Source organism: Marmota marmota, unplaced genomic scaffold (assembly GCF_001458135.2).
Source record: "Marmota marmota marmota unplaced genomic scaffold, marMar, whole genome shotgun sequence".
Classification (NCBI taxonomy): Eukaryota; Metazoa; Chordata; class Mammalia; order Rodentia; family Sciuridae; genus Marmota; species Marmota marmota.
Window position 1 is genome coordinate 3,235,120 of NW_026000119.1, and position 22,196 is coordinate 3,257,315.

The following is a 22,196-nucleotide window of genomic DNA, read 5'->3' on the forward strand; positions in this document are numbered from 1 at the left end:
ATCTTCTTGGCAATGGTGGGAGATTTCAGGGTCCATGCTATGAGAGTGTCAGGGGTGTTGATGATCCTGGTGGCATCCTAGGTAATCTGTCAGGTTTTGTATGTTTTGTTTTATCTATTTAATTTCACATTGAAAAATAATATGCATAGTAAAAACTACTAGTAATTCACTAATAATTTGCTTTTTTAAATAATAGTTTTATTGGGCTGGGGTTTTAACTCAGTGGTAGAGCACTTGTCTTGCATGTGTGAGGCACTGGGTTTGATCCTCAGCACCACATAAAAATAGATAAAGATATTATGTCCATTTACAACTAAAATTTTTTAAAATAATGGTTTTATTGAGTTATATAACTTACATACTGTATAATTCACCCATTTGAAATGTACAGTTCTTTGGTTTTTAATCTGTTCACAGAATTGGGCAAGTATCATCAAATCAGTTTTAAAATACTTTTGTCCCCTCTCACTGATCAAACCCTCTGGCTGTCACTCCCGTCTCTTCTTACTTCCCCCCCACTAGCACCATGCAATACCAGTCTGCTTTCTGTCGGTAGATGACAAACTCTTCTCCAACCAGAATTTAAAGATGCACTTTCCTTACCTGAAGGCAAGGTTCCTGCTTAAGTCTTATATTAATTCTTGTTGCAAAACAGATTACCTCCACATTTAGCATTTTGCTCTAAGTTTTGTTTTAAAAACAAAAACACATCTCCTTTATCATAGCTTTTTTGGGGCAGGAATTCAGGCATGGCTTAACGAGTCCTCTGTCTCAGGGTATCGCAAGAGACTGCAGTGTATTGGCCAGGGCTGCAGTCTCATTTGAAGGCTCACTGCGGGAGGGATCTGCTTCCAAGATCACTCACATTGTTGTAGGCAGGATCTGGTTCCTTGTGACTAAGAGACTGAGGGACTCATGTCATAGTTTAGATATGAGGTGTCCCCCAAAAGCTCATGTGTGAGACAATGCATGAAGGTTCAGAGGTGAAATGATTAGATGATGAGAGTTATAACCCAATCCCCTGATAGGTATTATCTGGTGGTAATGGTAGGCAGGTAGGGTGTGGGTGTGATTTTGGAGTATATATTTTGTCATGTCCTGAGCTGATTTTCTCTACCACACATTTCTGCCACGATATTCTACCTCACCTTGGGCCCATAGCAACAGAGTCAGCCTTCTATGAACTGAGACCTCTGAAACCATGAGCCCCAAGTAAACTTTTCTTCCTCTGAAATAGTTCTTGTCAAGTCTTTGGGTAACAGCAGCAAAAAAGCTGACTGAAACACCTCATTTCCTTGCTGGTGATTGGTTGGAGGAACCCCCGATTTCTTGCTGTGTGGGCCTTGCTTCATCACAAACAGCTTGAGAGAATCTGCTAGCAAGTGTTTTGTAACCTAATCATGGAACTGGCATTCGCTCAATGTCGCTATATTCCTTTGGCAGGGAGGAGATAGCACAAGGCCAGGAGGTGGAAAATGGTAGGGCTATGTTGGAGGCTGCAGGCAAAGGTCTGTCCTGCAGACCTCCCTGGAGTTCTCCAGGCTACTCGACATCTTTTTAATGCATTTCTTTTTTCTTTTTTTTTTTTTTTTTTGTGTGTGTGTGTTTGAGCTAACCACAGTCTGTAACTCGTTTGCATCCAGGACACTATACTTGTTTGTTGGTGTTTGGTCATCTTGTGATTCTGGTTTTTATTGACCTTTCTGTTAAAGGCATAGCTAGTTGGTAAAGGGTTCAGTGTTGCTCATTACACCTTTTTTGTTTTCAAAGTTATCAATTCTGTGTCAATTTTATCACCTCAGAGCCAGCTGGCCAGCACCTACCAGAAATTTTGTTTGAATATTAATTGACATAAAGACCACAGAAGAGAAGAACAGAGACTTGGCCCCATCAAAACAGGAATACTGAATCCTGTAAAGGGACAGTTTATAAATCCTCAGATCAGCTTGGGGTTTTTGTGGTTTATCCTCATTTGAATCATGATCAGAGGGTTGCTTTCCTCCCAAGAGGGTTTGTAGGATTTAAGCCTCAGAAATCCAAACTAGTTTAAATAAGAAAAAAGGATTTGTGGACTATCGTAGCTCAGAAATATACTAGGGAGGCCCATAGGATCAAATAGGAACTGCAGAGCTCCTGAGCCTTCAATCAGTAGCTCAAGGCCAATAATTCTCCCTCTGGCTCTCATGGATACCTCTGTCATCTTTGCGTCTTCCCTTCTTGGCCTCATTCTTTATTAATGCAAACAGCATATCTTATCTTGTGATATGTGACCTTGGTTAACCCTGGATTGGGCTTTGAACCAGAAGAAAGAGAAATGTTGGGTCAAATGTTTATTCTCATTATCAGGAAGATAGGGTACTGTTCCAGGTCAGGCCTGGATTTCATGAAGGACCATGGAAAACCAACATCCACTACTGCCCAGTTCAGTCCTTAGTTTGAGTTCTTTGTTAGTGTTTTGGGCATGGACACACCATTCATGTACATAACTCCTAAATTTTTGGAGTTTCCCAAAAGGACAAGACAAAGCCACAGTCTGTGGTAGTGGTCTGACTGGGAAATGTAGGTTGGAGTGATTCATTTGGGGGCCGTGCTTTTCATGGAGTCTTCAAATTAATTTGATTGCATCTAAGGTCCAGTGTCAGCCCACTGGCAAAATAGAGTCACATTAAGTTTTTCCATTCTAGATTTTACTTGTTTCCTAACTACTTGATAGCTGAAAAAAGTTATTAGTAGAGACATGAAGGCCATGGATGACATGGAAAATAACTATCCATTTCATAGACTCCTGACTAAGGTTAAATTATAATAACAAAGATCAGAGCTTTTTATTTGCTGCACTTTCTGTGATTTGTGGGCAGATTGTTGTTTGTTTTTTGCTTTTTAACCTTTCAAGTAAGGAATGATTTGTGAAGTTCATGAAAACAACGTATATTCAGGGACTCATTCGTCTCAGGGCTAAGACTAAATCTTGTTTTCAGAACCATATAAATATAGACTGAGAACAAGATCTGTCAAACACTTAACTTTTGGAAGATGTAATATTGGGCTCCTGTTAAATATGTATATTGATATATTTGTGTATATTGATCTACGTTGCCGTAGAATTCTTCCAGAGAAGTGCTATGGTGGGCTCCCTACATAAGCATCTTGGCCTGGGACTATTTACAGCTGCTCTCACAGTTCAAGGCTTTTTTTTTTTTTTTTTTTTTTTTAATTTGGCAAATCACAGCTCATGGCTAACAGCCTGACACTTTCTCTCTGGCAGTTCTTTATGGAGGGCCCTGGCTATGTTAAGTGCTTGAAGGAATTTTGTAAAGCCCACATTCCTATGGTCTGGGTTAGGACTCTTCCTCCAATAAGGAAGCAGCTCACTTTTACATTAGATTGAGATCCAATATCCAAGATGACAGTAGGGGGTGGGGAAGAGAAGATAAAACTTACTTGATGTCTCCTGGAGGCAAAGACTAGTATAGTGGTCAGGAACTCCCATTTTACAAACCCCATAGAGTTGTAAGATAATCAAGTAAAATATTTAGCATTATGTGGGCACATTGCTTTGCCACTACTATAGTAGTTACGATTATCTCAATAGTCATCATTTTTGGGTCCCTGTGCTTCTATTTTCTACCATGGACTTATTCCACTCCCAGGCCTCCAGGCAAAGAGCAAACCATGACTACCACCACCTCCACCACCATCGCCACTACCACCTTTATCTCCACCACCTCCACCTACACCTCCACCACCACCATCACTACATCCTCTACCATCACCACTATCACATTGACCACCACCACCTCCATCACCACTACATTTATCACCAATGCCATCTCCACCACCACCTCCACCACCATCACCACTATCACTCTACCTTTATCACCAACACATCCACCACCATCGCCACTACCACTCCTACCTCCAAAAATACCACTACCTCCCCCTCCATCACCATTAGGATCATCACCACCATCACCATTATGACCATCTTCACCACCACCTCCACCACCATTGCCACTACCATCTCTAACTTCACCACCAACCACCTCCACCTCCATCACCATCACCACCATCACCAACAGTAGCAGTGGTGGTATGGGGGTCTCTGGTCAGAGGCATGGGAACAAGACTGACTTGAGTTGAGATGTAGAACTTGCCAGTCAACTTCTTAGAGATGCTGCTCCTCAACTATAAAATGAATGCAACAACACTTGTGATGAGTGTGAGAGATGGACATATGTTTAAGTGTGTGACACTCAGAAAGCCCCACTGTAGAAAAATGTCCCCAGCTGGCCATCTTCCTATCTCAGGCCCTCATGATGATATAAGTGAGGATTTCTAGAAGACAAGTCTTGCTGTTCCTCCGGTCAGCCTTATCCCTATTCTCACTGGCCTTGAGTCAGACTTCATTGCTCTTAAGTCTGGCCCAATTTCCTTCAAACCAATGCCCGTGGTCCCATGATAATAGGCACAGCCACTCAGAAGTATACTGTTCACATAACACTCACCCTGGCATGGGAGCCAATGAGGAGGCAGAACAGAGATCAATCTCACTGCAGAAGTGAGGGCAGGCCTAGGTCACATATGCCTGTTCATATGTTTGTGACTTTGCATCAAGGTCAGCGAGAAACAATAGCAAATTAAAGATTTGTTTGATATAGAGGGGGAAATGACACTTAAAACCTCCTGAACTCAGGTTGAAATTTCTCTCTGCTTCTGTCTGGTACTGGAAAGCTACCAATCAATAAAAAGACTTCTCAAGTTACTAATTCTTCACGTTGCAGATCCTTCCTCTGATGTCATTTCACATGGGTTGCTACTCGGGAAGGGAAGACACATGGGGATATTGAAGGGCTCAGTGACAATTATTGACATTCTCTGTTCTATGTCTTACAGCCTACTTCTGCTTCCTCCTGACTGCTCTGGGTGTGACAGCTGGTGCCCATCGCTTGTGGAGCCACAGGTCCTACAAGGCCAAGCTGCCCCTGAGGATATTTTTGGCTGCTGCCAACTCCATGGCTTTCCAGGTGGGAAAGGAGGGTTTCTGCTGAGGGGACCCAGTGCAGAAGGCAGTGTGGGAGGAAGAGAGAGGTGGGCTGACACTCTCCACCCTGGTCCTAGTCAGTGCTCAGGCCCCAAGCACTCTCTGTCCCCATTTTTTTCTAGCATTTATGCTAGAAACATGCCCTGAAGCCCTCAACATTTGTCCAGCTCTAACCAGGGGCCAAGTTCTGTGCTAAGCATGCGCTATGTATATCACATTTGATCCTCACAAGAGCCTCATGAGCCAGATGAGGAAATAGAAGTTTAATGAAGTTAGAAAACTTGCCCAAGTTATAGGGCTAAAATCCAAGGTGGGCAAACGCAGATCAATCTGACTCCATAGTCATTTTCTTACAAATCAGTGTCCTGAGCTTACCCTACAAGGCCTTGGTGGAAAGGCTTTTTGACCCCGTGTTGGAAGACTCAGGGATTCTGCTCTGATGGTTGCTGGCTGGGAATCACTCCTCATCTCCACTTTATTCATTTGTAAAAGAGTATGATTTCATTTGCAGGGTTGTTAAGTAATCATTGAAAATTCCAGGGACCTATCACAGTGTAAGAGGTCACCAGTGCACCAGGATTTGGCCCTATCCTTTAGGACAATTTCAGTCCTAGACCATTTCCCACCACCTTGGGCACTTTCTGAGCTGCTGGGATTTTTATTTGATCACAGATTTCCCCCCACTGCCCCTAATTCTTCACCTATTAATTAAGCAGCACAGATAGGAACAACTTGTTTCAAAGTTTCTGCCCATATATGTGTGCAGATCAATCTAGGCTCTGTTTATTTCCACCATTAGGAAGGAATGGTGATTCCTGAAGCTGCCTTTGGTTCTGGGGAAACCGGCACCCTCACAGCTGGCATGTCCACCTGCTTCCCTAGAAGAGAGTCTGACCCTGAGCGTTTCTCTTGTGGCTATGAATTCATGTCCCGAGCTTTAGGATTCCCTCCACAGTTTCAGCTTTCCCAGAGCAAACAGGACTTAACACAGTAGATCAGTTTGGGAAACACAGTTGGTGATATGGATATGTACTGGTTAGAGAATTCAGGCACAGTCAGAAATTAGTCCAGGGTCCTAGGAAAGACCCTACTACACACAAAGGAGAGCTTGACTACTTCTTGGTTCCATGTTCTTGGTTCCATGTTGGCAAAGGGAACTATGCTGCACTTTATTTTGAGTTTAACCATGTTCTTATTTCAATGTTGTATTCTGTTTATCATCACTTAGAAACTCATTGACTTAGTTCTGTGATGCCATTCAGGGCTAAACTCAATATTTTCATTTATTTTGTTCAAGCAGTTTATTATTTTTAACCTCCAGTTGCACATTCAAGTAGTTATAAAACATCCCTATTCTTGGATTTTTTTTCCAAGATAAATAACTCGTGACTGAGAGCCTAAAACTCTGATTCTTATTTTCCCAATGAAATTATTTGTTTGTAACTCAATATTTTAAAACCAAATTGTCCTTAACAAAACATCACATAACAGAATGTCGGGCTGTGATTTTAACTTACTTGGGGAAGAAAATACATGCTAGGGAAGTACCAAGATCCTTGGCTCTACTGTTTGCTAGATGTGCTGTTTAGTCTGCTTTTATGCAAATCCCAGTTTCTTTGTCTGCAAAGGGAGCATAATAATAATTGATAGGAGGATGAAATTATTGGGGGGAAAAAGCATTAAGCTTCTAATAGCATTCTATTAGTATTATTCTTCCTCTTGTGTTTTATGAGAATCCACATACTATCTCATTTCTATATTCTGGTAGCTATCATATAGAAAATGTTCACTAATTGTTAAATAAATTTAAAAAATGAATAGCTTTGAAAAGCATTTTTAGAAATCATATTCGACTATGCACACTTCCTTCAAGACCCACATTTGTGGTGATTTTTTTATTCATTCAACAAATATTTATTAAGCACTTAGTATAGGCACTGGGTCTAACAATGAATATCACTCAAAATCCTTGCCCTCAAGGGGGCTTTTTTATCTAGTGGGATATTAGAATTCCCAGAATATCTCAGTGGAAATTTAGTGCTTCATGGGTCTGGTTTTACATGACAATGTCACTAAACAAAGGGTGTTAAGGTAAGCGTAGGGCTGGCTTCCATAACTATGTATATTGGTATCAGTGGGAAAGAACAGTCAGTCTAGATCATTTAATCTCCAGAGGAGAACAACCTGGAAGAGTGAAAAAATATGTGGTGATCTGCCCATGTAGGGTATTGACCCCCAACCCCAACTTAATGCAGCCATTGACTTAGTTCCCTTTGATGTTCCCCTGGATTTTTAAAGTGTCTCAAAGGTTCCCCCCCGACTTTCCCTCCATCAGAATGTCCATATCTTCGGCCAAAATGGACAAGGCATGCCATAGTTATCTCTTAGGCTAGATACTGCACACAAGATCCTGATCATTAAGAACAATCTTAAAATTAAAGCTCTCTTTTCTGTTTCTTCTGTAGAGAAGATATGCATCAGTCAGGAAAAGTGGGGGCACTTTTAGTTTGAAAAGATGACGATGGAACAGGATTTCTGACAGGAACTGTAAAAACCCTCTAGCCCCTTTACTCCCTTGTTATTCTGCAACAACCCCCTGAGTTCTGGCCTGACCTCCTCCCTTTTTAATAGGATGCAAGTCAACCTAAAGATGGCTTGCAATTTCCTTATAATTTTGTCCTAGTCAGTTGTGGACCAAGGTGAGGGATTCCTGCTGTTCAGTGGTCTCCAGTTTCCAGGAACAGTCATCAGGACTGGTTTTGTGCTCTTGTGTTTGCACACCCACATCTGCTGGCTGCACTGACTCTCTTGTGAACCCAGTCCAATTAAAAGCACCTGCTAGATGCTTCATCCTCCTCAACGATGGCCCATTTCCTCATTGGGTCATGAGACATAAGATTTAAAGATGGAAGTAACCTTAGGGAATTCAGTCTAAATCCTCTTATCTTTTCAAAGAGGTGAACATGTAACTCAGAGAACATTAGTGACTTGTCAGTGGTGGATAGACTCAGACAGAAACTCAGGTCTCCTGAGCTTCCGGCTGGGGATCTTTTGGCTTACACATGGAAGTTCCTATGTGGTGTCCTACAGTGTGATTTGCACACAGCATATGGTTGGTCAGTTTTTTTTTAATCCACTCTGAATAGCCTCGTCTTTTTGGTGGGTGGGTATTATCCCAGGCCCTGATGCATGATAAGCACATGCTCATTTGTGGGCTACATCCCCAGCCCAAGTCTCTATCTTCTAACTTAGACCATCACATTTAAAGTGACTACTGATACAGTTGGATTAATATCTACTATGTTCCTGTCTTCTATTTATTACCCTTGTTCTCATTTCCTATTTCTGTCTTCTGTTCTTTTTCTGTCCTTTGTGATTTTTACTGATTTTTGCATGATTCTATTTTCTCTCTTCTCTTAGCATATCAATGACACTTTAAAAAAAATTAGTGGTTTCCTAGAATTTGCAATGTACATTTACAATTAATCCTAGTACACTTTCAAGTCATACTGTACCATAGAGCACTTAACTTAGCATGCTTGAGGCCCTGGGTTCAATCACCAGCACCTCAAAAAAAAAATACTATACCACTTTGCAGTGTTGCAAATACCCAATTCATTTCTCCCTCCTGACCCTTATGACATTGTTGCCATTCATTTTTATTTATTCTAGGCTAAAATCACCAGATGCGTTGTTGCTAGTATTATTTTTGAGCAAACTGTTATGTTTTAGACCAGTTAAGAATTAAAAATATGTTTTTATTTTATCTTCATTTGTCCCCTGATGCTCTTTCTTTATGTTGGCCTGATTTTCTGACCTAAGTCCTTTTCCTTCTGTTACCTTCATTGTCTTTGGTTTTCCTAGAAACTTCTTCTTGGGCTTTCAATTCTTTCCATTGCAACCTCTGGTAATGACCCCTAATGATGTGGTAATAACGTGGAGGAAAGGGAAGCATTCTATAAAGATCTGGAACATCCCGTACAAGCCCATGAGCCCTAGCCTGGCACTGCTGGCAGGTAGTAGAACCTTTAGAAATTGAGACCTAGTGGAAGAAGTTAGGCCATTGGGCATGTGCCCTTGAAAGAAATATTAGGACCCTGGCCCCTCATCTCATTTTTTCTTCCTGGTTGCCATGAGGTGAACAGGCCTCCTCTGCCACATGCCCTGCCATGATGCAATGTACTGCCATGGTCCCAAAGCATCAGAGACAATGTCCATGGATGGGAGCCTCTGAAACAGAGAGTCAAAATAAACATCTTCCCCTTATTACATTGATTCTCTCAAGTATTTTGTCACGGTCACAGAATGATGATTAACACAGGAAGCAGTCTATGATTAGGTCTCAGTCTTTTAGTGTTCCTGAGTTGGGTATTTTCCTTCCCCTAGAGTAGTTAGGCTTTGGTAAGATTCCAGTTGGCTAGGCTCTGGTGAAGTAGTTTCTCTGAGTACAGGCCTTGTTAGGGAGAATGAAGAGTTCTGGCCATAATTCAAAATGGTTGGTTTTCTCCTCCTCCTGCAGGAAACCCAGGGACGTTTTTCAGAAATCATAGTGAGAACAATTCATGGTAGGGTTGGGGTCCCCTAGGACTGGGCACCCTCAGGAGTTTTAGCTCTTAGGTTGACCACAATGAGCCTCCAGCAATCTATCAGTTATGGTTTCAAGTGCTCCAACCTGTACTGGCTCTAGTTCTGGGCTTTGCTCCTGGGTTTCTGCTCCCCTGATCCTCTGTGCTGCCTCTGTCTAGTTTAGGGGGCAGCCATATGTCTTATGAGCTTGATCTCCAATAGACGTAAGAAGAGTTGTCAGCTTTCAGTTTGTCCAGCTTTTATCTCACTGTGAATGTGGAGAGAATGGCTTAGCTTGTTCTGTTAGGGTTACAGTGTGATTTGTGAATGGAACAAACTTTACACATAAATATGTTAAGTGAATCATGAAACCATGGGTCATAGACTTTGGCAAGAATATAATAATTACAACAAGAATAACAACAGAATAGAGTAAGATGATTATTGAATGCTAACCACATACCAGCACTTCATCAGGTACTTTTATATAGTCATCTGCTAACATGCTACAAATTAGGTTTTCCTCATTTGATAGGTGAGAAAACAGAAAGAAAAGATGCTATGTGACCTGTCTAAGGATATATGGGTTTAAGTGACAGAGAGGGCTTCCAATGTAGGTGGCATACTCCAGAGGCCACCTGTTTCCTGGCCTGCCCTAATGCTTCTCAGAGCATCTGAATATATATTTATCCAGGCACTGGAGAATAAGACAGACAAGGTCCCTGTCCTCAGGATGTGCGTGTTACAGAGGGAGAAAGAGCAAATGAACACAAGCAAAGGAATAAACAAATATGCCCAGAGCAAGAAGAAGGATATCAAGAGCTCAAATGCAGCTCTATGATAAACAGCACCAGGGAGGTGGTGCTCTAAGAAATTAGAGAATGTATTTTCAGTCACCTTTTTCATCACTGTGACCAAAAGACCTGACAAGAACAATTTTAGAGGAGGAAAACTTTACTTGGAGGCTCATGGTTGCAGAGGTCTCAGTCCATAGGCTCCATTGCTCTGGGTCCTTGGTGAGGCAGAACATCACGATCATGGCAGAAGAGTGCGGTAGAGGAAAGCTGCTCAGGAGATGGCACAAGGAAGCAGAGAGAGAGAGAGATAGCTCCACTCTCCAGGGACAAAATATACACCCCTAAGGCACACCACACTGACCCACCTCCTCTAGCCACACCCTACCTGCCTCAGTTACCACCCAGTTAATCCCCATCAGGGGATCCATGCACTGATTAGGTTAAGGCTGTCATAGCCTCATCATTTCACCTCTGAACCTCCTTCCATCGTCTTACACACGAACTTTTGGGGACACCTCATGTCTTAAACCAAAACAAATGTGATCAAAGAAGACCTTGCTGAGGAGGTGACCTTAGAGCTGAGACCAAAAGGACAGAACAGTAGGGTAAGAGCATTCCAGATAGAGGGAGGAGCGAAAGGAAATCTGGGACAGGTATAATGTGTTCAAGGAGCAGAATGATGGCACGTGTGACTGGTCCATGTTTGGGAGAAGATAATCATAGAAGAGGCCAGAGAGGGGGACAGGGGCTTTTTAGTTCAGCATGGAGTTTGGATATTGGACTAAATGCCATCGTAAGGCACTGCAGGGTATTAGGCAGGGGAATAGCATGGCCTCATTCATTTCATTGGTACAGGTAAGCCTCAGACCACAGTCATGAGACCTTGGAGTTTTCCTGCAAGATTTAGGATCATAGTCCATCCCCAAAGGCTGGGTCTCTGTGGGTCGTGTATATCAAAAAGGCAGACTTAACCTCCTTGCTTTCAAGGAGGCCAGTGCCCTCCAGTATGTCCTGGGTGTTAGCAGCAGCACGTAGTGGCAGTTGAGCAGAAGAGAACAAAACATTGGAGCACTACTGCAGGCTCAAGAATCCTTGACACCAAGTGGTTCTCTGTGCAGGATTTAGCTGTCCCTTAAGAGATTTTGTTTCAGTGTTTGCCACCGGCCCTAACTACAAGCCTGAGCCTCACATGTGCAGCTTTTCATGCAGAAAGGATTTGTTTTCCTCCTTTCAAGATGGGTGGACGTGGCCGGTTGATAGTGTTCCTTCTCCTGTATAAACAGGCAGCCCCAGAAATGGTCCTGATCCAGATGCCCTGAGAAGCCATCCTGGTTTGGTTTTGGAAGGCATTTGCCCCTCATGCCTCACTTTGTCTTTTTCCACAGCGTTTTGCCCTCTGGGGTTTATTTGGAAGTCAAGTGGAAAGAGCAAATGCTTGTCTCTGAGCAGCTTCTCTCATCCTTCACTTGTGATGAGGGGCCCTTATTGGTTCATCACAGCGGAGTTGCTGTATACCTGCTGCTTCGTGACTCCATCAGTCAGGGCAGGAGCCTCTGACAGATGAAATGGTGCGAGCAGGAGCTGGGAGAGAGACCGAGGAAACTCTCCTGAGCCTGATGTGGGAGGCACGCCATTTATTTTTTCTGTCCTTCCCACCAATAAAAAGTGTACCTTTCAAGGTAGAGAACAAAATTGCTCCTCCCTCAAGATACCTCCCTTCCATCTTTGCTAGGAATCTAGGTCAGGGAAAATAGGTGAGATGAGAGAAATCACCTAAGGAAATGCACCTCAAGGGAAAGAAAGCGTGACAGCCTCAGAGAGCCTCAGCACAGAAGGCAGTTCCAGATTCGCACGCACTAAGCGACAGGGCTGGTCTCTTGTATCCCCCTCCCCTCCCCAAGTAGAGTGGAGCCTCTTTAGTGCAGATCATACTTGCTTTATACAATGCTTGCATTTCTGTTTCTAGGTAATTAAATTTTTGTAAAACAAACAAAATATTATTTACTTTAAAGGCACATAGAGAATTTGCACTGACAGAAATTCTTGGCAAAGTAGAGGGTACTTTTGCAAATAAATAATCACCAGGTTTTATATATTAATTCAGCTCCACTTCTATATTGCAAGAAAAAATATGCTTGTTTAAGAGTCCACAGATAGTGCTGTCTGTTTGGAATCTTTTTGGTGACACTTTTAAGCTCACCCATTCATTCTGCCTATGATCATAAAGAAGGTCTTTAGAAGGTTATGAACAGGGAACTCCTTTGCTATGTGCTTTCTCTCCTGCCCATGCCCTCTTCTTCTAGAATCATGGACAGTTAGAGCTGGGGGGTCCTTAGAAGCCATGAGTCTAATGCCTTTTCTGATCATTGAAGAAACTAAAGCCTAAATGTCTGAGTTTAGTTGAGTTTTCCCCCAGTGTCTCCAGAAATGTTCGTGGGTGCTGAAGGAAGTGGTCACAGAGCAGTTCCTTGACAAACTACTTCTCTAGTACCTGCCACCAACCACTGGGCTGAGAAGGCACTTTGGTCACTGCTTATTCTCTCTTCCACTGCTTTCCTGCCAGACATTGTTATGTTGCTGCTTCTTTCGAGGTTTCCCAACCTCCTGATTATTTTGCATTTTGGATGATTTCTTCCCCAGCTGCCTTCATTTGCATTTCTCCTAAGCCAAATCTCATTGTGATAATTTCTATTCATATTTCTAATCTCTTTAGATCCATCTGTGTTATCTCTCTGGCCTCAATGATGTCTGCTGAACCTCCTAATTTAGTACCAGCCAAAAATGTTATTAACAAAATGCATAAGGCTTGTTCCCAGTCATTAATGAAGATGCTAAATAAACTAGATCTCACAGACACAGTGGGGCCTTCTGCTAGCTGCCTCTGTCCCTCCTGCTTGTTAGATATTGAGCAGTTTTTCACCATGGATCCTGTTCACCCTGGTTCAGGCTCTTCAATCATCCTGTCCCAGTTCCTTCTAATGCTAACCAGAGCGTTTGTTATGGGAATGTTTCAGGGAAGTTGTTTCGATGCCTTTATCAAGTTCCTAAGATAGAATATCTATAGGAGTCATTGAATCAACAGTTTTAATTAATGGTAAAATTTATTGAATTTCGTGTGCCAAATGGAAACTTTTAAGCTTGCTTTTTTACAACTCTTTTAGAAGGCAGAAACATTTGATTATTTTTATCTTCTTCCTGTTGGATCTTTCCTTGTTTTGGATGTAAATCTGCTAGTTAATTCCTTTTGAATTCAAGGGTGCATAAAGCACTGTAAGGCTGATGAGGAACACAAGAGCTATATAAGAAATAGTCCTTATTATGAGACTTTACAATCTAATTGAGCCAGCTAGGCTTGTGTGCAATAAAGACAGACCCTTACAAGATGGTGCCAAGTTACTTTGCCCAAAGCCTCACGCTGAGCCTTAGTGCTGCAGAACTGACTATGGGCTGAGCAGTTGGAGAAATCCTAATGCAAAAGGGAGTTTTGAGTTGAACTTGGAAGGTGAAAAGGATTTGTCTAAGAAAGAAGGAGTAGATGGGGAAACATTTGTGAAAAGGTGGAGAGAAAGAAATGATTGTCACATTTCATCCAGAGCCACAGTGTAGTTGTGGCCTCTGTCTGATTCAGGAAGTAAACTGATGGTGTTTTGCAGATCTCACACCCTGCATGACATCTCTTTTTGGATCTCAGACTCAGTGTGCCACAAACTGAAGTCGCTCTACCTTCTCTTCCCAGATTATTCCTCTCCTAGGTTTCCCAACCAGGAAACTGGATGTTACATATGTTTTTGCCAGTCAATCTTTTAGCCTGTTAGTCTCCCTTCAGTTCTGCTATGAATTCATATCTTGGATCTTTAAGCCTCTTGTCCCTACCACCTCTAGCTCAAGTCATGAGCCTCTCTTGGCTAGGCTACTAAATAAGCCTTCCAAACTGGAGTTCTTGCTTCAGTGCTCGCCCTTCTTCATTCCACGGCCAGAGGGAATTTGTTGAAAATTAGACAATTCTCTAGCAAACAAACCTGTCAGTGGGTGAGTGTTGCATTTGGAATTAAATCCAACCTTATTATTATGGTCTAGAAGGCCCTGCACCATCAGGCTGTTGCATGCTGATTCTGTTTTCACCCAGTTTAGTGGCCTTCAGTACAGTTCTGATACTAACCACTCAGAATCATCATCAAACCCCACAAGTTAAAGTGGAACCTTCTACACGACTGCCCCCATCTTAGACATCAACTGCAAAGATGGTAGAATAGTAGTGTGTTCCTACTCTATTGATACTTCTGACTAACCAGATATAAAATTGGGGTTCCTATAATCTCCCAGGTTCAGTAATTCACTAGAATGACTCATGGGACACTGGAAAGTACCATAGTTACAACTGCAGTTTTAGTATGAAGGATGCAGCTCCTGAACAGTCAAATGATATTGCTGCATGAGGCAAAGTCTGGAAGGGTCCCTGCCTCAGAGTCCATCATGCCCTCTCCCCATGGAGTCAGGGCACGTCACCCTCCCTGCTCATCAATGTGTTAAGCTCTATTGAGCCTTGATGTCCAGAGTTTTCATCAGGATTTCATTGCATAGGTATGATTGATTAAATCATTTGCTATGTAATCAAACTCAATCTCCAGTCACTTCTCATCTCAAAGTACGCACTCTAATCCTATGACTGGTCTTTCTGGTGATCTGCTCCATCCTAAGGTTGTCTAGAGGTGCACCTAAGATGCTTCATTAGCATAACAAAGCTCTCCTATCTCTCAAGAAATTCCAAGGGTTTCAAGCTCTGTGTCAAGAACCAGGAACAAAGACCAGATATATTCTTGATTATTCTATAACACCTCTCATGCCACTCTCACCCTAGCACCATGCTACTAACCCAGCGTCCTTTTCTGAGTTCCTAGACTGCTTCCAATGCTTCCTGGGACCTCAGGTGTTTCTCCATTCCCTCCCTCACTGCCACTCCCAAAGGTTCTCAACCTCAAAATTGTTCCATTAGGGAAGACTTGCCTGTATCAATGTCTCCTCTTTGTTATTCCCTGGAAGTCTTATTGATTTATTTCATAGCTCTAATCTCAGTCTGAAACTATTTTATTTTTAATTCATTTACTTTGTGTTTCATGTTGACTCCTCTGTATAATGCAAACTCCTTACAGACATAAATAACTTTGCTTGTCCTGTCCTTCTTTATCTCTTGGCCCATAACCAGTCAGCAAATATTTATCAAAAGATCAAATGGGAAAGCTAAGAATGCTGAGGCCAGCAAAGATTTCTGATTTCCCCAGAAGGATAAAATTTGGATTTTTGAGTAAAGTGTTATGGAGAGGTTTTCAAGTCATGAGCAAGAGAAGGATAGGTGTTTGGGGAGTATGAACGTAAGGAATATGTTATAGTATCCAAAGATATTGTGGAGATGAAAAGACGAGGGGCAGGAACCCAAGAAAACTGATGAAAACTTGAATCAGGATGGAGGGAAAGGGAAAACTCAGATTTTAAATAAGGACATCTTAGAAAGTTTTCTTTTAGTTTTAGCTTTTATTTTGAAATAATGTCTATTTAATTTTTTTTACAGAAAAGTTGCAAAAATAGTAGGAAAAATTCCTGTATCCTCTTCACCCACTTCCACTGAATATTAGCATATTGCCTCATTTGCTTTATTATTCTCTCCATATGTGTATATATGTGCATTCATATTTTTTTCTGAATCATTGGAGAGTAAATTACAGATACCATGCTCCTTTGTTCTTAAGTATTTCTGTGTGTATTTCCTAATAACCAAGACACTTTCACATAGAGCTAGTACACTTACCAAAGTCAGGAAATTTAATGTTGATATAATACTATATCCAGGGCCTGGTCTGGGATCCAGCTCAGGATCATGCATTACAATGAGTTGTAACATTTCTCTAGATTCCTTTCATCTGTAATGCTTCCTTGCTCTTTCTTTGATCTTATGACATGTATTGGCCCGTTACTTTATAGAATGCTTCTCAGTTGGGTTTGCTCATGTTTCTTCATCATTGGTTTCTGGTTTTTGTGTGAAGAAGGATAGGTGTTTAGGGAGTATGAAAACTACATTAGTATCGTATGCTTGTATGAATTTTTCCATTGTGTATGATCATAATGCACCAATAAAAAATATGGGAAGCCCTCCCTACATTAGTGATCTTGTGTACTTCTAAGCATCATACTAGAAGTGTATGAGGGCTGGGGATATAGCTCAGTTGGTAGAGTGCTTGCCTCACATACACAAGGCCCTGGGTTCAATCCCCAGAACCACACACATACACAAAAAAAGAGGTGCGTGATATCACTGTGTCATACTATTGGTGATAAGAACTTCAGTTCTTGGGTGATGTCCATCAGGTTTCTCCACTGTAAGATTGCTACTTTTCCTTTTGTAATTAATGAATAATTTATATAGAAATATTATTAACCTATGAAAATATTTTCTATCTATCAAACTTTTACTCAATAATTTTAACATATATTGGTGATTATTCCCAGATCACTATTCCTATGACAACTGCAAATTAGTGATTTGTAACTCTATTATAACTTCTACATTTGTTCGTTGGCATCATACAGTAAGGACATATGTATAATTCTTCCTGTTTATTTATTATGGGCCCATGAATTTTTTTAATTAAGTGGCTTATAATCCATTACTGTCATTATTTATTTCAATGCACAAATTACACTGGCTTTTCCAGTGGGAGACCCTATGAATGGACTCCTATATCCCCTTTTGATAAAACCCATCCTTTTTCAAGCACTTTCTTTCTGGCAAAATGGCACACACCAAGCCATTATGTACTTTTTCTACCCTAGTACTGAAACAGACATTTTTCAAGGGCTCTGGTTCCTTTTAGTGGGGAATAGCATTTAAAAATTGAGATCTGAGAGCTAAGTGTATTCATTGCTATGGGGGTGTCATTGTTTTCTAGGCTGCTCAGGAGACTAGAATATGGTCACACCACTGATCCAAATTGGAAATATTCATATGAGGACTCACCAGGACATTTTAAAAGTGTTTATTAAAAAAACCAGATGTAGGGGCTGAGGCTGTAGCTCAGTGGTAAAGGGCTTGCCTCGCATGTGTGAGGCACTGGGTTCGATCCTCAGCACCACATAAAAATAAATAAAGACACTGTGTGTTCATTCACAACTAAATAAATATTAAAAAAAAAAAAAAAGCCTGATGCAGTGGTGCATGTAGGTAATCCCCCCAACTCAGGAGGCTGAGTCAGGAGGATTGCAAGTTCAAGGCCAGCCTTGCTAAACAACTTAGTAACCTGTCTCAAAATAAAAAAATTAAAAGGACTGGGGATGTGTCTTAGTGCCTATTCAATCCCAGTATAAAAATTATATCTATCTTTAAAAAGTGTAAAAATCTTATTTGAATATATTCTCATTATAAGAGATTTAAATGAAGAGTACGGGAGAAAATATGAACATCCCTTTACTTTTTTACAGTCTTTACAGTTCATCAGCAAAAACTTTTGAAACCACTTAGACTGGCTTTTCAACTCTTGCTCAGCTTTTAAAACTTAAGCAGGCCAAGAGCCACAGGAAGGCAAGGCAGCAGGTGGCAGCTTGCCCTCAGACAGCCATGATTTGCCAGGTGGTGCAGAACAGTGCCAGGCCCCTTCAGGGGACTTTCTGGACTATTCTTACAGATTGTCAGCATTATGTAGAAGGAAATCAGTGCTGACTCAGTATCAACAATGGGGAAAGCACTGAATCTTCATCACGGTTTGAATGGTCCTCTGTCCAGGCATCTGACCTGGAAGGGATTCAGTTCAGACCCCAGGGACAGTGGATCTCCAAAGAACCTTACAGATCCTAAGCAATGGAAGCAGCAGTGACTCCCCTGATTTGATCCTTGATTGAATGTCTCTGTTTGTCTGTCTCTTTCTCATATACACACTTTCTATTTTAAAACCTTCCTGTTCAAGCTGACATGTTGGACTTAGTTTCTATCTCACTACTGACTTGAAATAAAGATGTGTTATGAATAAAAGTGGAATTCCCTTTGGCTATGTTTTGAGGCCACCTGGTTAAGTTCTCCTTTTGGAACTTTAAGCAGCCACAAAATTGAATTAGAGGACACAACAACTGTATTAGTGTCTGGTCAGAAGCAAATATGTTAGGCCAGGGGAAAACCAAGCATTGATTCTGGTTTCAGATCTGTCCTGTGGGACAAGCCACACACTGTTCACTGAGCCTTCATCTTGCCCACTAGTGGAAATTCTGCGAGCCTTAAAAGACAGTTTTCCCTACTCCAGTTTAGATGACTAGAGTCAAGAATTTATTTTGAACTTAAAAGGAAAATTGGGGAAATGTAGTTTTATAACAGACTTTGCTGGAGCTTTTGAGATGAGTTGCCTTTGCTTATGTCCCAGGTGACACTCCAGGGCTTTGTGGATGGAGGATCAGTTTCAATGTCTTCAGTCTCAGCAGGTACCCCATGTAGGGATGTTATCAGTCTTATCACTACTGGATGCATAGATACAGGGTGGGTTCAAGCAAGGTTGTTGCCACATCAGTCGAGGTGTGATTGGTTGATTAGTGCCTATGAGAACCCAGATGGAAGAAGGTGGACCTAAGGATACAGTAACCGACTGGATTACTCGAATCTTACTGCTTCACAGAGTTTTTCTAAGATAGGACTGATGGAAGAAGCTGGGACATTTTCATTCAGGAATACAGAAACTTTTTTCAAAAAATAATGTCTTTTCCCCATATTATAAATGAAAAACCCACTTATAAAAATTTAGAAAATGCAAACTAATAGAAAAAATTCAAAATCATTCACAGTCTCATATCCCATAGAGAACCACTGTAAACAGGTTGAATTATACACTGCCTTTATTTTTTCTGTTTAAACACATGTTTTTATGAAAAATCCACAGTGTACATATTATTTTGAAAACTATTTTCCTTTTTTACTGCAGATTGATAAGATGTTAATACTATACTATGAAGCTGTAAAATACTATGTACTAGAATATTAATTTCATACAGTTTAGTTACATTATTATTTAAACTAGTTATATACAATATATACTACTAACATACAAAACTCTACTGTATCCTGCATAGTATATACACACAAATATATGCATATACATATACTATATATAATAGTCAATATCATACTATATATTATAGCAATGTATACAAGTCTCTTTGGCTATAGATAGAAAAGTTTCCTCAAAATATAAGTAAACTAAAACTATGAATAGAAAAAGACTTACACTCCAAGGTGAGAGATTTGACCCAGAAAAGGAAGTGTTTTCACATCTCAATGTCAATGTAATACATGTGCCTCTCCAGCATGCGTTATCATATACCTTGGAATAGATATAAGAAAAAGGCAAGGGGCTGGGGTTGTAGCTCAGTGGTAGAGTGCCTGCTTAGCATGTGTGAGGTTCAACCCTCAGCACCACATAAAAATAAATAAATAAAACAAAGGTGTTGTGTCCATCTACAACGAAAAAAAAAATTAAAAAAGAAAAGAAAAAGAAAAAGGAAAAGGCAGACACCCCTGCTTTCCATGTACTTACAGTGTCTTCTCAAAAATGAGTTCTTCTATATCTTTCAATGACCTAGGAATGACTGCAGGCCTTACCACATTCTCTACATCTGTAAGGCTTGAAAACTACTTTCTACAGAACCACTTTCTGTTTCATCATTCTATGTCAGTTCATAACATCCTTTTTTGTTAATTGTTTTTTTTTTCACTACAGAACTAATTGATGCTCTTTTTAAATAATTTCAGAGTATAAGAAAAAGCATATGGGGCTGGGATTATGGTTCAGTAGTAGAGCGCTTGCCTAGCACATGAGAGGCCCTGGGTTTGATCCTCAGCACCATATAAAAATAAATAAATAAAATAAAGATATTGTGTCCAACTACAACGAAAAAAATATTTTAAAAAAAGAAAGAAAAAGCATAAAGTAATTTGTTCTCATCCTTACCCCTCAACTTATCTCCACTGAAGCAACTCTAAGACTTTTTTTATTTCTTTGTAGAAATTTTCTACGTACAGATAAACTTTTTATGTATACTCTCTCATGCTCACATAAACACAAGTAGCATTTAATTAATTACTGTATCACAAGATATTCAATGAAATTCTGTTATGTGGAAATTTGGGGCTTTCCCAAATGTTCACCACAGTGAATATCTCTGTGGTTAAATCTTTGCACACAACCATGATTATTTCCTTAAGATAACTTCCATAGAATTCAAAGCCTTCTGATGTGTGCTGCCTGCCCATTTGCTCTTCATAAGGTTTGGGCCAATTTCCCATTCTCAACAGTAGGCAGGACTGAATTCTTAAAAACTAAAGTATAAGACACTTCAAGCCATGAGTTCCAGTGTGCTGGCTACTAGCTATATGTGGTTACTGAATACTTGAAATTCAGCCAGTCCAAATTGAGGCATGCTACAAGTGAAAAATGCCTTCCTGCCTGTGCCTCTGCTATGCCCAGGGCTCTTAGAACTAATGTAGGTCCCTTCAGCCTCCAATTATTTCTCAGGAATGATCGACAAACAAATGGCAAGTGTCTGCTTTTGAAGGCAATGGGATTGCTTAGTGAAGACTGTTATCTACCAGAACCTGTCATTAAGTATAAACTCTAAGTTGCAAATTTAATAATTTGTCAGAATGTGAGGCTTCTGGAATTGCTGCAGGGTTCAACCCCATGCCCCTATGACACTGTGCTCACAGGCATGGATGGAATACGGATGGACCGACAGTGCTTCCATGGGCATTTGTCAGCTCTCTGTGCTGGATTCTTTTTCACTTTTCTGTGAAGCAAGGGTGACAAGATGACACACAGAGTTTTAGACCAACATGATCAGCACTATGTAAACACAGAGAGGGAGGAGAGAGATTATCTGGATATGGCTGGGCCTAGACCTTGGCTTCCGGTACAGGGCTCTCCCCGTTTCCCAAGGTTGTTTGCCCCCCCCCTTCCTCCTTTGTACTCTGCTTTCCCTTTTCCTTGTCTCAAAAGCACACAGTGACTGTACTAAGCACCATAGGTACACACAGCTGCTCACAGGCAGGCTCCTCCTCCACCCACGCGCTCACTCCCTGTCACTCCAGAGCAGAAGCAAAATGCAGATAAATTGGAAGAAAAAGGTCTGTGGGTCCAATGTATGAATCCTGCTATATTTCTGTCCTGTTGTTGACTCACATCTTATTCTTTTTCCACTGGATGCAGCTTTATAGTTTAAAACAAAACAATAACAAAGGACTACAAAAATATACCTTTAAGTATTTGGGGCTCAGTTGTGTGCTTGATTCTTTGGACTATGGCCACAGCCCTGGCTTCCTTCCATATTCCAGTCAAGTGGCTTCTGACAGGAAGCTATCCAGGCAAAAGGAATTAAAATAAATCCTCTGTTTCAACTTGTCATCCTCATGCTTTTTTTTGTTGTTGTTTAGTTTTGTTTCTGCATAATGTTTAATTTTGTGAGAATAATGCCTCTTGGAACTCCTCACTTACGGTTTCTATAAACTTGCATGGAATGAAATTAAAGAGCTGAGATAACCTTTTAACAAGAAAAATGAGAGTGCTCTTCAAAAGACTTTTGCCCCTACACTTGAAGTATAAGGGCAAGGTCTTATTGACAGGAAGCTGAACTGAGAACTGGACAAGTGATACCTTTGCTCCATTGTTGTTTTTACTTACTAGATGAAAACCTTAGCTTTTCCATCTGTGAAGGGGGACAGAGTGTTTTCCTTTCTTCCTATGTCATTTTCGGATGGGCACTGCAATAAA

At 40.9% G+C, this 22,196-nt stretch overlaps 1 protein-coding gene across 1 annotated transcript in view; it reads left to right on the top strand.

Annotated features, from left to right (window-relative positions):
* Scd5 (stearoyl-CoA desaturase 5) overlaps positions 1-22,196 on the top strand; it is a 141,248-nt gene that overhangs the window by 79,052 nt on the left and 40,000 nt on the right. Inside the window, exon 2 of the mRNA XM_015499158.2 lies at positions 4,894-5,024. Coding sequence (XP_015354644.2) covers positions 4,894-5,024 — 131 coding nt within the window. The remainder of the gene's footprint in view (positions 1-4,893; positions 5,025-22,196) is intronic.